Source organism: Nomascus leucogenys, chromosome X, assembly GCF_006542625.1.
Source record: "Nomascus leucogenys isolate Asia chromosome X, Asia_NLE_v1, whole genome shotgun sequence".
Lineage (NCBI taxonomy): Eukaryota > Metazoa > Chordata > Mammalia > Primates > Hylobatidae > Nomascus > Nomascus leucogenys.
Window position 1 is genome coordinate 58,298,935 of NC_044406.1, and position 16,434 is coordinate 58,315,368.

Consider the following 16,434-nt stretch of genomic DNA (forward strand, 5'->3'; position numbering starts at 1 on the left):
TGGTAATGCAGAGAAAAATAGAGCTCACAGGACAATTGTGTGTGTGTGTGTCTGTCTGTGTGTGTGTGTGTGTGTGTGTGTGTGTGTGTATGGAAGAGGATGGGAGGACAGACTGCAGGTAGGGGTACCAGAGAGGAGGCTATTTTAGGAGTTCAGGCCAGGGAGGATGAGGGCCAGAACCAGGGCAGTAGCAGTGAAGATGAAGAGGAGGAAACAGGTTGAGAGCTGAAGATGGAATTTTCAGATCCCCAACACGTTATGGGGGGGTGGAAAATGAGATCAATATGGAAAAGGAACAATCAGAGTGGTTGTAAAACGACCAGAAAGTATGTTGCCACAGAAACCAAGGAAGGAGAGTTTCAAGAAATAGGGAATAGGAGAGATTGGGGTGTGTGTGTGTGTGTGTGTGTGTGTGTGTGTTTGTGGTAGTGGAGAGTAGTTCAATGTTGTCAGGATGTGTACCATGGTGGAGGTGAGGCCAGAAAGGACAGTTGAGTGCTCATCCCAAAGACAGAGATATTCACGAGTAGAGTTAAAGTGGCTTAGAGAGGAAGGCAGAGGAGTTGAGGATGACTCAGCAGTTTCAAGTTGTGTGAAACCATAGTACATAGCTGATGCCATGCTCCTGGCCAGTGCTGGAGTAGTCTGGTCTCATCTCCCCACCTTGTCTTGTGTTTTTGTTTTCCAGCCATTAATGGGTTTCTGTTCTCTAACCTGCCCAGGCTGGACATGTGCAAGGGTGACACAGTGGCCTGGCACCTGCTCGGCCTGGGCACAGACACTGATGTGCATGGAGTCATGTTCCAGGGCAACACTGTGCAGCTTCAGGGCATGAGGAAGGGTGCAGCCATGCTCTTTCCTCATACCTTTGTCATGGCCATCATGCAGCCTGACAACCTTGGTAAGTGCCTTCGCGGCTGACCCTAGAGGCTTTGTTGGGTATAGGGCCAGGAATGGGGTCGGGAAGAGGGAGGGATGGTGAAGAGATAAGAAGAGGTATGTTGAGGGTTCTAGGAAATTTTTAAAAGCACTTGTCTTTTTCTTCTTCAATGTGCTCTCCATGTTCTGGTTACTTGGATTCCCTACTCAGCTGCAGGCAGAATAGAGTTAGTAGAAGGTGGAGGAAGCTCTTTTCTGGAACAACAGAAGGGAAGTTGGGATGTTGCTCAGCTTTAGTGAAGTTCTTATATGGCAGGGAGTGGACTTGACCACAGAGAGATTTTATAGGTACAGTACTTTTATTGGGAGGAAGGTCAATAAAATGCACTTATAAGTGCTATCAAATTGATATTCTGTGAGGCTTTCTACAGACTCTCATTTCTGATCTCTCCCTCTCTCTTTCTCTTTCTCCCGGTGATACACCCCACCCCCTGCTCCCTGCCACCCCGTGTGTGTGTGTGTGTGTGTGTGTGTGTGTGTGGTGATGTAACAATTTCAGCCTGGAAATCAGAACACAGGAGCCCTAGTTCAGGCTCTTTCATTAACTTGCTGCGTAACTTTGGTCTAACTGCTTCCCTTCTCTCTAGCTAGATTTCTTCCTCCCTTGATTCTTTCCTTTCTGCCTTCCTTCCTTCTGTCCTTTTGTCCTCCCTCCATCTCTCCTTCCCTCTATATCCTTTTTCTTCCTTTTATGAAGATATTTGACTATAATCTTTCTTCAGATTCTATGTATTTCTAGCATTTCATAATGGAGCAGTTACCTTCTTTAGTCCCTATGGTGTGTTTTTTTTTCCAACCATTAGATGGCAATAGTGTTTATAAGAACAACCTGTCAGCTCCACGCAGTTCCTATTAAACTTTTGTTTCACTCCTGTAAATTCCATTCATATTTGGGGGGAAAAACATCCTTGAACAAGTGTCTTCAACACTTTAATAATATTAACCTAGTCCTGAGTTTCACAAACACTTGGCATAAAGCTGGTCTCCTCAGAAATAGAAAGGACAATTTGGAGGCTATTGCAGTTTTCTCTGTGAGAGAAGCTTGTGGTTTGGACTAGGGAAGTGGCAGTGGAAACGAAAAAATAATTTTGAAGGAATTGCTGATAGGATTTACTGATGCAATAGATAAGGGTGTTAAGGGAAATAGAAGAAGTAGATGTGGAAAGAAATGAGTAGACCCTTTCTTTCAAGGTGTTTATAAACTAGTAGAAGGGATCATTTTAGAAGAGAGGGGCACTTAGCCCTTTAACATGTGGTTTAGATATAAAGTGCATTAGAGGTGGAGAGGTGAAGAATGTAGGACTCTATTTGGGCCAAAATAGTCAGGGAGTGCTTTCTGGAAAAGAAACATGAATTGAGTCTTGGATAATGAGTGGACTCTCATAGATACTTGGGGGTGGGGTGGGCAGGTAAGTTCCAGAAAGAGGGTAACAAAAAGAATGAAGATTTCAAGGTAGGAATGAATGAGATGTGTGAGAGAAGCAGTCAGAGTTCCATGTAGTTGGAGTGCTAGTTGAGTTTGAGATAATGTGTGGGAAGTGGAACTGGATTGGTAGTTTGGGGCCAACTCATAGAAGGCTTTGAAAGCTAGGAAGAAGAGTTTGTAGTGATGGGATAAGCACTGAGCAGCAAAGTAAGGAAACAATGAGAGTAATGTTCTAAGAAATTTAGCTTCTTTTGATTGACATTGAGTGTGAGTATCCTTGAGGTAGAAATTTGGAGCTTAAGATCTGGTCCAGGCAACTCCACAACACAGACATTTAAGACTGTTACCTGCGCATTCCATTGTAAAAAACGAGTGAAGGACCTTCTAAAGCTGTCTTAGGTAAGCATCCCTCTGAAATCAAGACATTCTCTTTTAGCTAACTATTGAAGTCTACTTTATTTCTTTGGTACTTGATAGGAGACAACTCATCAATGTTTTTCTTGGAATAAGAATTATTACAGCTATATTTACTTATTTATAGCATCACTTAACTGAACATTGAATATGTTCTATACTAAGCACTGTTCACAAATTATTGTGTTTAATTGTAAAACAACCAAATAAAGTAAAATAATTACTGATGAGGGAACTGAAAAACACAGAGGTTTAGCAATTGCCACAAGGTTTTATGTGTGTGTATATATATATACACACACAATATATATCATATATATATGATTTATATATAATAAATGAAAGATAGGGTTACCAACCATGGCAGTTTGCCTAGTACTGAGGGGTTTCTAGGAATATGGGACTTACAGTGCTAAAACTAGGAACACCCTGGAAGAAGTTGGTTATTCTAGTGGCAGAGTTTAGTTTTAATAAATCCAATGTATGTAGCTTTGGAGCTGGAGCTCTTAACCTTTGAGCTCATTACTCTCAATAAACTTTAAATACTCTTTTATCTATGTGTAGTTAAGGCAAGAGCCTTATCTGAGACTATCTGAAACTAACTATTTTCTGCAGTATGCCTAGGGAAAGGCAGGAAATCCCCCAGGCACCACCCAGGGGTGTTCTGAGTCAGATTTTTCTCTCTGATCCTCCCTCAGGGACATTTGAGATTTATTGCCAGGCAGGCAGCCATAGAGAAGCAGGGATGAGGGCAATCTATAATGTCTCCCAGTGTCCTGGCCACCAAGCCACCCCTCGCCAACGCTACCAAGCTGCAAGAATCTACTATATCATGGCAGAAGAAGTAGAGTGGGACTATTGCCCTGACCGGAGCTGGGAACGGGAATGGCACAACCAGTCTGAGAAGGACAGGTAAGCCTTCAGAAATGGAGAGTTTACACTTTTAGAAAAGCATTTTGCAAATGAGAATACTGAAATTCTGAGATGAGGAGACTCTTAGGTCTCCTAATATGATACCAACAGATTTGGGAGATGGGGCTATAATGCAGCTCTTATGAATTCTAGCTCACTGCTGCTTCCATATTGATATAGGGAGGGAATAAAGCTTGCCCACACCTTCACCCTCTTAATCTTTGTCTCTCTTCTTTCAGTTAGCTGGAAGTATTTACCCTGGGACTTAAATTTTAGAGGATTTACTCAAGGGACTGAATGTCTCAAGCTCAGCTGTCCCTTGACAAAATGGCATTGCATTTATTAAGGTACAGACTAAGCTATGTAGCAGAAAATGTCTAAAACAGAGTGATTTAAATATGATAGAATTTTATTTCTTATTCATATAATAATACAAATACGAGCAATTCAGGGCTGGCAGGTGAACCCTATCATTCTCAGCACTTGCTTTCCTTTCTGGGGCCAAGATGTCTGTTCCAGTTGTAGCTATTCCCAGCTATCATGAAGAAAGAAAGAAGTCCAGGGCAAGCAGCATTGTCTATAAGGACACAGCATGGAAGTTGTATATATCACTTTTTGTTATACTCTGTTGTTCTGAACTAATTCCTACGGTCATCCTTGGCTGCAAAAAGAGTCTGAAAAATGTAATCTCTAATTAGTCAGCCATGTGCTCAGCTAAAAGTTAGGTGATTCTATTACTAAAAAGGAAGGAGAGAAGGGAAATGGAGATACAAATTAGCAGTCTCCACTACTTTGTTTTTGGTGCTGTCACTACACTTTAGCAATTTTTACTCTTTATGTTGTTCATTGAAGGTTGAAGTCTTCCTGCTAAACATCTAAAATTTTTACTTTATTTTTAATTCCTGATTTTTGATGTTCAGATAGACATACAATTATCAAAACAAAACTCCATGGAACCTATATTAAGTTTTCTATAAACAGAAGCAGATAACTGGGCTGGACATTTTTTTGAAGATTCCATCTATCACCTCTGTCTATATACATGCTAAAAGGAAAATATATTACTAATTGATATTGACTTTGAAAACACTAATTTAAGCCGCAATTGAATTATCAGCAACTACTGAGAATAAAATTTGACTTTATGTAGAAATCAGTTATTTATTTAGTTCCTCTCATTTGTTTCTGATCAAACCCAGTGAGATACATCTAACAAGATCTTATAATTAAAAAAAAAAAAAGGAAAAGGAAAAGAGATATTTACATCAGTGTTTTAAAATATATTATTAGTTGCTAGCATTCAGGTAGGGCCCAAGTGAGAAGAGTTTTTTTAATAATTTGGACTTTTATTTTAGATTCATGCAGTACATGTGCAGGTTTGTTACATGGGTATATTGTGTGATGCTGTTTTACAGTATGAATGATCCTGTCATCCAGGTAGTGAGCATAATATCCAATAGTTAGTTTTTCAACCGTTTTCCCCATCCCTCCTCCCCCTTTAGTAATCCCCAGTGTCTCTTGTTAAATCTTTCTTTTAATTAATTTCAAATTTTATTTTAGGTATGGGGGTACATGCGCAGATTTGTTACATGGGTATATTAAGTGATGCTGAGGTTTGGGGTACAGATCCCATCACATAGGTGGTAGTAAGCATAGTACCCAATAGTTTTTCAACCCTTACCCCCCACCCCAATTTCTATTGTTGCCATCTTTATGTCCATAAATACCCAATGTATAGCTACCACTTATAAGTGAGAACTTTTTTGTTTTCTGTTCCTGCATTCGTTTGCTGAGAAATTAGTGGCCTCCAGCTACATCCATGTTGCTGAAAAGGACATAATTTCATTCTTTTTTAAGTCTGCATACAATTCCATTGTTTATACGTACCACATTTTCTTTATCCAGTCCACCACTGATGGGCACCTAGGTTGATTCTATGTCTTTGCTATTGTGAATAGTGCTGTGATGAACATACGAATGCATGTGTCTTTTTGGTAGAATGATTTATTTTTCTTGCTTTTTTTTTTTGAGATAGAGTCTCACTCTGTCACCCAGGCTGGAGTGCAGTGGTGTGATCTTGGCTCACTGCAACCACCACCTCCCAGGTTCAAGCAATTCTCCTGCCTCAGCCTCCCAAGTAGCTGGGACTACAGGTGCACGCTGCCACACCCATTTATCGTCCATTTTTAATGGGGCGATTTGTTTTTTGCTTGCTGAATTGTTTCAGTTTTGGGAAATTTTAAAAAGTGACTTCCCCTCTCTGAGCCTGGGTATACTCATCTTGAAAATGATGCAGTATAAGATGAAAGAACAGGACTAGAAAAGGAGGGAGGGAAGGAGCAGCAGACTTGAATCTAAATCCTGGCTCACTTTCTGGCTAACAATGTCACTTGTAGAGTAAGTCCTGTCATCTCTGTGCAACTGATTGCACCTCTGGCACCTACCTACCCCCCATAGACCTATTAGAAATATCAAATGATAAATCTGTTTGTAAACTAAACAGAATCCTATAAGGAGAAAATCTGTAAGATTTTATTCCCTCCCTATGTCTCACCATCTTTGCCCTCTGGTTGCAGCAGTAGTTAATACTTTCCTGCCACCTTGTACCTTGCCTTCTGTAAAACTAATTTCATCAAGACATCATTAGGGCTGGAGCTAAAGCCTGTGGCTTCTGATTCTTAGCCCAGTGCTCTTATAGTATGAATTATATACCAAATTTCTATCTGGATGATGGCAAACAAGGAAACCTGCCATCTTTTTTTTTTTTTTTTTTTTTGACAAAGCCTCACTCTGTTGCCCAGGCTGGAGTGCAGTGGCATGATCTTGGCTCACAGCAACCTCTGCCTCCCAGGTTCAAGCGATTCTTGTGCCTCAGCCACCCAAGTAGCTGGGATTACAGGCAAAAGCCACTACACCCAGCTGATTTTTTTTTTAAATTTTTAGTAGAGATGGGATTTTGCCATGTTGGGCAGACTGGTCTCAAACTCCTGAGCTTAAGCAATCTACCTGCCTTAGCATCCCAAAGTGCTGAGATTACAGGCGTGAGCCACTGTGTATGGCATACCTGCCATCTTTAATTGTGGTTATGCAGCCAATGTGGTGGGAAGTCTGACATTAGAAGAAATAGGGGCCAGGTGTGGTGGCTCACGCCTGTAATCCCAGCACTTTGGGAGGCCAAGGTGAGTGAATCATCTGAGGTCAGGAGTTCAAAACCAGCCTGACCAACATGGAGAAACCCCGTCTCTACTAAGAAATACAAAAATTAGCTGGGCGTGGTGGCGCATGCCTGTAATCCCAGCTACTCTGGAGGCTGAGGCAGGAGAATCGCTTGAACCCGGAAGGCGGAGGTTGTGGTGAGCCGAGTTCATGCCATTGCACTCCAGCCTGGGCAACAAGAGCGAAACTCCATCTAAAAAAATAATAATAATAAATAAATTTTAAAAAAAGGAAAAAAAGAAATAGGTCCCCCTTTTTTTTTTCTATCTGTGACATGAAGCTGGTTCTGACTTAGCTTCCCCATAAATATTCAAATGAAAATGAGGGGTTGATGGCCAAGTGCTGATAGTACTCTTTGGATTACTCTAGTTACGGTTACATTTTCCTGAGCAACAAGGATGGGCTCCTGGGTTCCAGATACAAGAAAGCTGTATTCAGGGAATACACTGATGGTACATTCAGGATCCCTCGGCCAAGGACTGGACCAGAAGAACACTTGGGAATCTTGGGTAAGGGAATTCCACTTCCCTCCTAGTGTTTAGCAACCTGAACTGCACCTAGGGAAGCTATGTTATACCAGGATGGCCCCACTATTCCCCATTCTCAATGTTTTCATATGATATACTGGAATTATGGAATATTTTATGAAACAACCATGACAATAAACAGTGAAGGGGGAGGAAGGAAATCATGAATTCTGCTGCAACATGAACCAGGTTTTAGTGGGTTTTCTATATCTTCAAGGTATGAGTCTCTGAGGATGGTAAGTTGTAATAAATGCTAGGGGCAAGAGAACTTAGGAACATCAAAAAGTGAAAAACTATATATATACACAAGGAATCAGTTTTTTCATTGTACCCCTGTTTAATTATTGCTTTGTTTTCCCCCTTATTCTAGTTATGGTACAGAAGGGACCCACTGACTCCTGAAGAGATCCTCTCAATTCTATATTGTCTGACAAACTTATCAATCCTTATCATCAATGATTCCACAGCACCTTGATTCTCTAGACCCTTGGGCTGTTATAGATAGAGGGTAGGGGTGGGAAAAGTGGAGGTAATTGGAAGTATAATCTTGTCATTGAAGTACCTTCATCCTGTGGGTAGTAGTAACAGTTTAAGGACTTCTGAATCTAAAAATGGAGCCAGCCGTGCCTTCTAGGTCTTAGAAGGATGTTTTCTCAGGGTAAACCCCTAATTCTATGAAGTGCTCGTGTATGTCCCTTTCTTTAATGCTCCCTGTGCTCCTGAATTAATGAAACTTTATTTATTTACTTATTTTTGTTTACATTAGGTCCACTTATCAAAGGAGAAGTTGGTGATATCCTGACTGTGGTATTCAAGAATAATGCCAGCCGCCCCTACTCTGTGCATGCTCATGGAGTGCTAGAATCTACTACCAGCTGGCCACTTGCTGCTGAGCCTGGTGAGTGGAGACACTTAGTGAAAGAACAAAGGACATACATCACCTCTGCTTCAGGCTTCTGGATTTTTCCTTAAAAATTAATGTGCTTCAGACTGGAGTGGTAGCTCATTCCTGTAATCCCAGCATTTTGAGAGGCTGAGGCGGGTGGATCACTTGAAGTTAGGAGTTCAAGACTAGCCTGGCCAACATGGTGAACCCTCATCTCTACCAAAAATACAAAAATTAGCTGGGTGCAGTGGCGCGCACCTGCAGTCCCAGCTACTTGGGAGGTTTAGGCAGGAGAATCTCTTGAACCCAGGAGGTGGAGGCTGCAGTGAGCCAAGATCATGCCACTGCACTCCAGCCTGGGTGACAAGTAAGACTCCATCTCAAATATATACATATATATATATATATGAGCTTAGAGACCTGAAATAGGAATATAGCCAAAACTAAGCCACAGCCTGAGTTTTTCTCTATCAAATACTCGTTTTCTCAATCCCCGAATAGGCTATGGCTTAGACTTGGCTAATATTCCTGTTTCAGATCTCTAAGAAAATACCCTTGGATACAGTATGAGCTCCTAATCTTGGCTAGAGAGTGATGTGACCTAGACCACAAGCTGATCATTCAGCCCTTAGCCCAGTAGATAAAGTTCTTGTACCCTTCTTGCAGACTAAATTCTAACCCCAGTCACATACTAAGCTCCTAATACTAAATGTAGAATGATCATAATCTTGTCAATATTCTCTTTTATTAATTCATTCATTGAATAAACACTCACTGGAGGCCTACTGGGTGACAGGAACAATTTTAGAATCTATTGGTGCAGTAGTGAACACTTGCTCCTGTCTTGAAGAAACTTGAGCAATTATGATAGAAACAGGTAAGCTGGTAACTATAATCCAGTGTGTTAAGTGTTAATAGGAGTTTTTACAGTGTGATAGGCATGTGAAGAAAAGGGTATTTAATCTAATGTTTGGATGGTAAGGAATGGTTTTCCAGATTAGGTGATATCTCAGCTGAGACCTAAATCAGTAGTTTTCAAACCTTAGCATGTGTCAGGATCACCTAGAGGCTTGCTAAAACACAGATTGCTGGAATCAACTTTGAAAGTCTCTGATTCAGTAGGTGTGTGATGGAGCTCAGGAATTTGCTCATTTAAACAAGTTCTCATGCTGCTAGTTTAGAAACTACACTTTGCAAACAGCTGACCTAAAGGATGAAAAAAGGGACATATGGGTGAAGGTAAAGTGTAGTGTGGAAGAAAAGCAGGGAAAAGGAAGTTCCAGATTTAAAGAATGCAGTGTGCAAAGGCCAAGAGATTGAAGTTGGGTAAAGGAGAAGGGATAGATTCTAAAAAGATCAATGAGGTAAAATAAGCAAGATATGGTGATTAATTGGATTTTGAAGGTGAGAAAGATAAGTATTACTGAATGATATCGGTGTTTTTGGAGAAAGATTCTTAAATAATACCCAGTTTTTGATTTGGACAACCAGGGAAATAGTGATACCATTCATCAAGATAGGGAACATAAGAGAAAGGTGACTTGAGATGGAGTGGGAGGATTGGAGTATTGGATGATGATGAGTTCCCTTTTGAATTTGTTGAATTTGGTGTATTTGTAAGATGATCAAATGTAGTTATCTAGACATAAAGATAGACATACAGATCTGGAGCCCAGGAGGAAAGTATGCTCTGAAGGAATAGATGTGGGAGGCATCAACTTCTAGGTAGTGGTTAAAAGCATAAGAGTGAACACAGTTACCCCAGAAGAGTATATTGAATGAGAAAGTAAAAATACTAAGATGAGACCCCGAGGAAGGCCAATTTTTAAGGGAGGTACCGATTGAAATGTGAGCCTGAGAAAAAGTTAGCAAAATAGGAGGAAAACCAAAATGAGATTACAGATGTTAAGGAAGGTCATGTCAAGGATGAAGTAGTCAACAGCTTTAGCTGCTTCAAAGAGTTCAAATAAAATAAGAGCAGAAAATTTTCCGTTGTTTATAGCAATAGGGAAATGGCTGATGATTTTAATAAATTGGGGAAAGAAGCTATATTAGAATGTATTAAAGAGTAATTGAGAGATAAGAGATCGAAAACAGTGAGTATGGTTTAATTTTAAGACTCAGGCAGAATAATTTTAGGTAATGAGAAGGTCAGGGGTGTGCCCAAAGTCTAAAGTAAAGTGGAGGCAAAGGACACTACAGTTGAGGAGATCTAAGGACTAATAGGCTAGAGTGTTGGATAAATCATCCACATGCACCTTGAAATCACTCAGAAAAATGGTGGGGATTGGGGTGGAAAAGAGGATGGTGATCCAGGTACTAAAATAATCAATAAATGACCATTAAGAGAGAAGGGATACATTGGAAGTTGGGAAACCAGTTAGAAGGTTGTAGTGATCTACAAGTGATGATAGTGGCTTAAACAAAGGTGACAGAAAATGAGAATGGAGACAACTATATAAATTTGAGGGATGTTAAGGCAGAATAAATAGGATATTTTGATTGAATGGGTGTTGAGAAGATTAGGGAGAAATCAAGGTTCATAACCAAGTTTTTGGATTAAGCACCTGGATGTTGGTACCACTCACAAAGAAAATAAATGCAGGAAGCAGGGGGCAGTTTTTTGTTTGTTTGTTTGTTTAGAGTGGGGAGATATTGACTTTGTTTTTGAAAATCTTAATATGAGGTACCATAAAACATCCAGGTGGAAATGAGAGAGCTGTATGGATAGAAGATTATCATCAGTTTGAGATATGGATCTGTAACTTGGAAGAGACACCTGCGATAGCATAGAGATTTAACAGTCATAAGTAATTACAATGGATGATAGTTGAAATCATGATATGCATGTAATCACCCAGTGAGATAGTGTGTAAAGTGACAATGACATCAGCTGAGAATGAAACTTTAGAACATACTATTATTTAAGAGGAGGTAATCTATCTTAAATAATGTATAGGTTTAAAGTAGTTCTAACTGAAATCACAGTTTGATATTTTATTTGTACAAATGTAAGGAGTATATGAGAAATTTTGTTACATGTATATTATGTATAGTGATCAAGTCAGAATATGTAGTGTCCATCATCCGAGAATAATATATTTTTGTTAAGTATAGTAATCTTAATCTGCTATCAAACTTTGAATTCCATCCATTTTGCTGTATATTTGTACCCTTTAAATCAGTTTTCTTCATCTTTCCCTTTCTTTCACACTCACGACCCTTCCCAGTCTCTGTTATCTACCTTTCCACTCTTTGCTTCCATATGATCAAATTTTTTAGCTCCTACATATAAGTGAGAAAATGCAATATTTGTCTTTTTGTGTCTGGTTTATTTTACTTAAGATAATGACCTCCATTTCCATCCATGTTGCTGCAGATCATATGATTTCATTCTTTTTTATGGCTGAATAGTATTCCATTGTGTATATATACCACATTTTCTTTATCCATTCATCCCTTGATGAACACATGTTGATTTCATATCTTTGTTATTGTGAATAGTGCTACATGAAATATATAAGTGCAGGTATTCCATTGATATATTGGTTTCTTTTCATTTGGGTAAATACCTAGTAGTGACATTGCTGGATTGAATAGTAATTTTTTAGTTTTTTTAGAAATTTTCATACCATGTTTTATAGTGGCTCCACTAGTTTACATTTCCACCAATAGTGTGTAAGAGTTCCCTTTTCTCTGCATCCTTGCCAGAATCTGTTATTATTATTATTTTTTGTCTTTTTAGTAATAGCCATTCAGACTAGGGTAATATGATCTGTCATTGTGATTTTAATGTGCATTTCCCTGATAATTAGTAATGTTGAGCATTTTTTCATATACCTGTTGGCCATTTGTATGTCTTATTTTGAGAAATGTCTATTCATGTCCTTTACCCACTTTTTAATGTGTTTTTTTTTCCTCTTAACTTGCTCAAGTTTCTTGGTATTCTAGTATTAGTGTCCTGTCAAATGAATACTTTGTAATTGTTTTTTTCCCATTCAACAGGTTGTCTTTTCACTCTGTTGATTATTTCCTTTGCTGTGCAATAGCTATTTAGTTAAATATAGTCCCATTTGCCTATTTTTGGTTTTATTAACTGTACTTTTGAGGTCATAAATTCTTTGCCTCAACCAATGTTCAGGAGAGTTTCCCTCCAGGTTTCTTCTAGTATTTTATAGTTTCACATCTTACATTTTAGTCTTTAATCCATCGTGAGATAATTTTGTATATGGTGAGAGATAGAGGTCCAGTTTTATTCTTCTGCATGTGGCTATGCAGTTTTCTCAGCACTATTTATTAAAGAGGATGTTCTTTCTCCAATGTAAGTTTTTGTCAGTTTTGTCAAAGATCAGTTAACTGTAAATATGTGGCAATATTTTTGGATTTTCTATTCTGTTTCATTGGTCTATGTGTCTATTTTTATACCATGCTGTTTTGATTACCATAGCCTTTTAATATATTTTGAAGTCAGGTAATATAATGCCTCTAGTGGTTTATTTATTTATTTATTTGTTTATGGCTCAGGACTGCTTTGGCTATTTGGGCTCTTTTTTGGTGTCACATAAATTTTCAAATTTTTAAAAAGTTTTGTGAAGAATGACATTGATATTTTGAGAGGAATTGCATTGAATCTGCAGATTGCTTTGGATAATATGGTCATTTTAATGATATTAATTCTTTTGATATTTTTTCATTTGTTTTTATCCTCTTCAATTTCTTTCATCAGTGTTTGTAGTTTTTATTGTAGAGATCTTTCACCTCTTTGGTTAAAATTTTTACTATGTATTTTTATTATTCCTAGGTATTTTATTATTTTGTATAACTACAACTGGATATATTTTTGTACTGCAATGAAATTCTTGTTTGCAAAGTTCATTTGGAAAAATAAAGAATACCTGGGCAAGAAGAGCCAAAACATTGAAAAAAAAAATACTAATGAAATCACACCAGCATAACCCAATAGTATAGCATATTATAAAGATGAAGATACAACAATTAAAATGACATGATACTGTAAATAAAAATCAGTAGGACAAAACAAACATTCCTGAAGCAGACCCAAGCTTCTGCCTTTGTCAATAGCAATGGGAATACAGATAATACTAGTCTATTACTAACTGCACACATCTACCTTCTAGAACTCCATCAGCTTCAGACAAGAAAGATGTTAATTTGATTAGTCAGAACCTAAAATGTTTGCCAGAAATGTCTTACCAGTGGGCAGGATCACTGTTTCTTTTATCTCAGCACTCCCTATTGCACTGCCCTCTTCCATGTGGTAAGTTGACCTATGCCTGCAACTGGGTAAGCTGGATATGTGAATTAGCACAGGGTCTGTGCTGTAGATCTAGCTATCTTAATTTAATGAAATTTGAGAGTCATTAGCATGTAGATGATATTTAAAGTCATAATATGTATGAGATCACTCAAGGAATGAGTTATACAGTAAATAGTGACCAAGGTGGCTGGATTAATTCAGGTAAGAGATGATGGCAGCTTGGACCAGCCTGATAAAATGGAAAGAGTGAGAAGTTTTCTAATTCTGGATGTATTTTGATGGTTAAGACAATTAGCTGGTGAATTGGGGTTTCTAGATACTGTCTTTTTTATTTTCAGTAGTTGCTATATTTTAGTCATTAATCCCTTCTAGGTTTTAAACATGGCAGATATCTTTTCCTGATTTGTCATCCACTTGTTAACTTTGTTTGTGATATCATTTGTTGAACAGAAATCCTTGATGTGATGTGATCAAATCGATGGAATTTTGGCCTCATAGTTTGTGCTTTTGAAATTTTGTTTATCAAGTCCTTCCCAACCCTTGGTCACAAAGACGTTCTGCTGCATTATCTTCTGTTAACTTTATAAGTTTCTTTTTTCACATTCAAATCTGTAATCAGACCAGAGTTTGCATTTTTATATGCTATTAGCTATAGATCCATTTTTAATTTTTCTTTATATAGAAAGAAAATTTTCTTAATACCATCTTCTAAACTATTCAACTTCCCCCCCTTTGAGTTGCTTTGCCACCATTATTTCATGTTTAGTTTCTGTAAATACATTAATCAGTCTCCAATCTATTCTGTTATATTTGTCTATTCAGTTCTTGCAACAATATCATATTATTTTTATTATTGTGGGTTTGAAATTTGTCTTAATATTTGAAGAACAAACCTCTTTTATGCAGGATTTACTTAGGTGTATGTTATTTTTCCATATAGATTTTAGATTAAGTTTCAAGTTTCTCAAATACAGCTAAAATTTTGATTGACATTGTATTAAATTTATAGATTAATTTGGAGAGAATTTACATCTTTATATTGTTTGTTGGAATGGATTTCCATTTATTCAGATGGTCTTCTATGACTTTATAGTTTTGTAAATATGTTGTCATAAAGGTTGTACATATGGCTGGTTAAGCTAATCCATTAATGCTTCTTAGTTTTTCTTACTAGTTTTAAATTATATTTCTAACAGATTATTTATAATGTAGAGAAATGCTATTTATTTGTGTAAGTTGAACGTATATCTAGTAGTCTTCCTGAACTCCCTTTATTAGTTTTACTAGTTTGTTGATTCCAGAAATATTGTGAGTTTTATTCTTCTATCTCTTATTCCTTTCCATTTCCGTACATGTTTGCCAGGATCATCAATACCAATGATGGTAGTGGTCATCTTCAACTTTCTCCCAATCTCAAGAGAATGCATGTAAAGTTTCTCTCTGTTTGCTATGATTTCTTTTTGGAAATTTATTTAAATTTCCAGATGAACAAAAATTTGTTTAAAATTTTAATCAAGGTAACTGACCTAAAACCTTCAATAGAAGAAGAATTTTAAAACCATTTTCGGGGTGGAGGAGAAAATGGTGGATAGGAAGACTAACTTGCAGCTCCCACTGGGATGGACAGAGCAGCATGTGGAGATCCATATCATGAACTTTTGCTCCAGGAACTACCGCAGAAACATACCACTGAGAGAATCCACAGACCCTTTGAAGGAGGTGCATTGCCACTGCAAGCTCCATGGGACAGCCAAGGGACTGTGAGTTGTCTTGCTTTCTCAGTTGGGAGGCTTATAGCCTGGGGAAAGTTCTCAGCCCTGCTCACCAACTACCTGGAAATAAATTCATGCTGCTGGGGAGGCACGGTGCAATTGAGACCAGCCTTTTCGGCTGTGGGCTGTCATCTTTCTTTCACTTCCTTGGTGACCTGTGTGATGCAGCAGAGGCAGCCATAATCCCCCTAGGAACATAACTCCATTGGCCTGGGAACCACACTTGCATCCCCCAAAGCAGCCACAGAAAGCCCTGCCCAAGGAGAGTCTGAGTTCAGGCACACCTAATTCTGCACTCCTGGTAGCCAAAGACAATGAACACAATCTCTTAGAGGCTCTATAACCCTGCGTACAACCTGATAAAACTAAACGCTTACCCAAAGGCGACCCTATGAGAAGCATGTATCCTCCCTATACACCTGCAGCTGATGTGTTCTTGAAAGCACCACCTCCTGATTGGAGGCCAAACAACACAAAACCAATGCACTTAATAAAAATACAACCAAGGACCCTTATATAGTCCACTTCACTCCCCTGCTACCTCCACTGGAGCAGGTGCTGATATCCATGGCTGAGAGACATGAAGATGGATTATATCACAAGATTCTTTGCAGACACTCCCCATTGCCAGTCTGGAGTCCAGTAGCTCTGCTGGGTGGCTGGATCCAGAAGAGAAATAACAATCACTGCAGTTCACCTCTCAGGATGTGGTGCTCTCCCCATTCCCTAGGGGAGAGGGAGCACCCTGTGGGACAAAATAATTTGAACAGCAGCCGCTGAGTCCCAGATCTTCCCTCTAACACAGTCTACCCAAATAAGAAGGAACCAGAACACCAATTATGGTAATATGACAAAACAAATTATTTAACAATCCCCAAAGATCAAACTACCTTACCAGCAATGGATCCAAATCAAGATAAAAATCTCTGAATTGCCAGAAAAAAAATCAGAAGGTAGACTATTAAGCTAATCAAGGAGGCACCAGAGAAAGGTGAATACCAACTTAAAGAAATTAAAAACATGATACAGGATATAAATGAAAAAATATCCAGTGAAATAGACAG

The 16,434-nt window shown here is 38.5% G+C and overlaps 1 protein-coding gene across 11 annotated transcripts in view; it reads left to right on the forward strand.

Annotated features, from left to right (window-relative positions):
* The window catches only part of HEPH (hephaestin), a 103,967-nt gene that overhangs the window by 37,454 nt on the left and 50,079 nt on the right, over window positions 1-16,434 (forward strand). For 8 of the 11 annotated variants that reach the window (XM_030807176.1, XM_030807177.1, XM_030807179.1 and 5 more), the window contains 4 exons: window positions 689-901; window positions 3,478-3,691; window positions 7,277-7,416; window positions 8,201-8,332. In XM_030807176.1, coding sequence (XP_030663036.1) covers window positions 689-901; window positions 3,478-3,691; window positions 7,277-7,416; window positions 8,201-8,332 — 699 coding nt within the window. The remainder of the gene's footprint in view (window positions 1-688; window positions 902-3,477; window positions 3,692-7,276; window positions 7,417-8,200; window positions 8,333-16,434) is intronic. The other 3 variants (XM_030807181.1, XM_030807183.1, XM_030807186.1) reach the window with 1 other exon arrangement.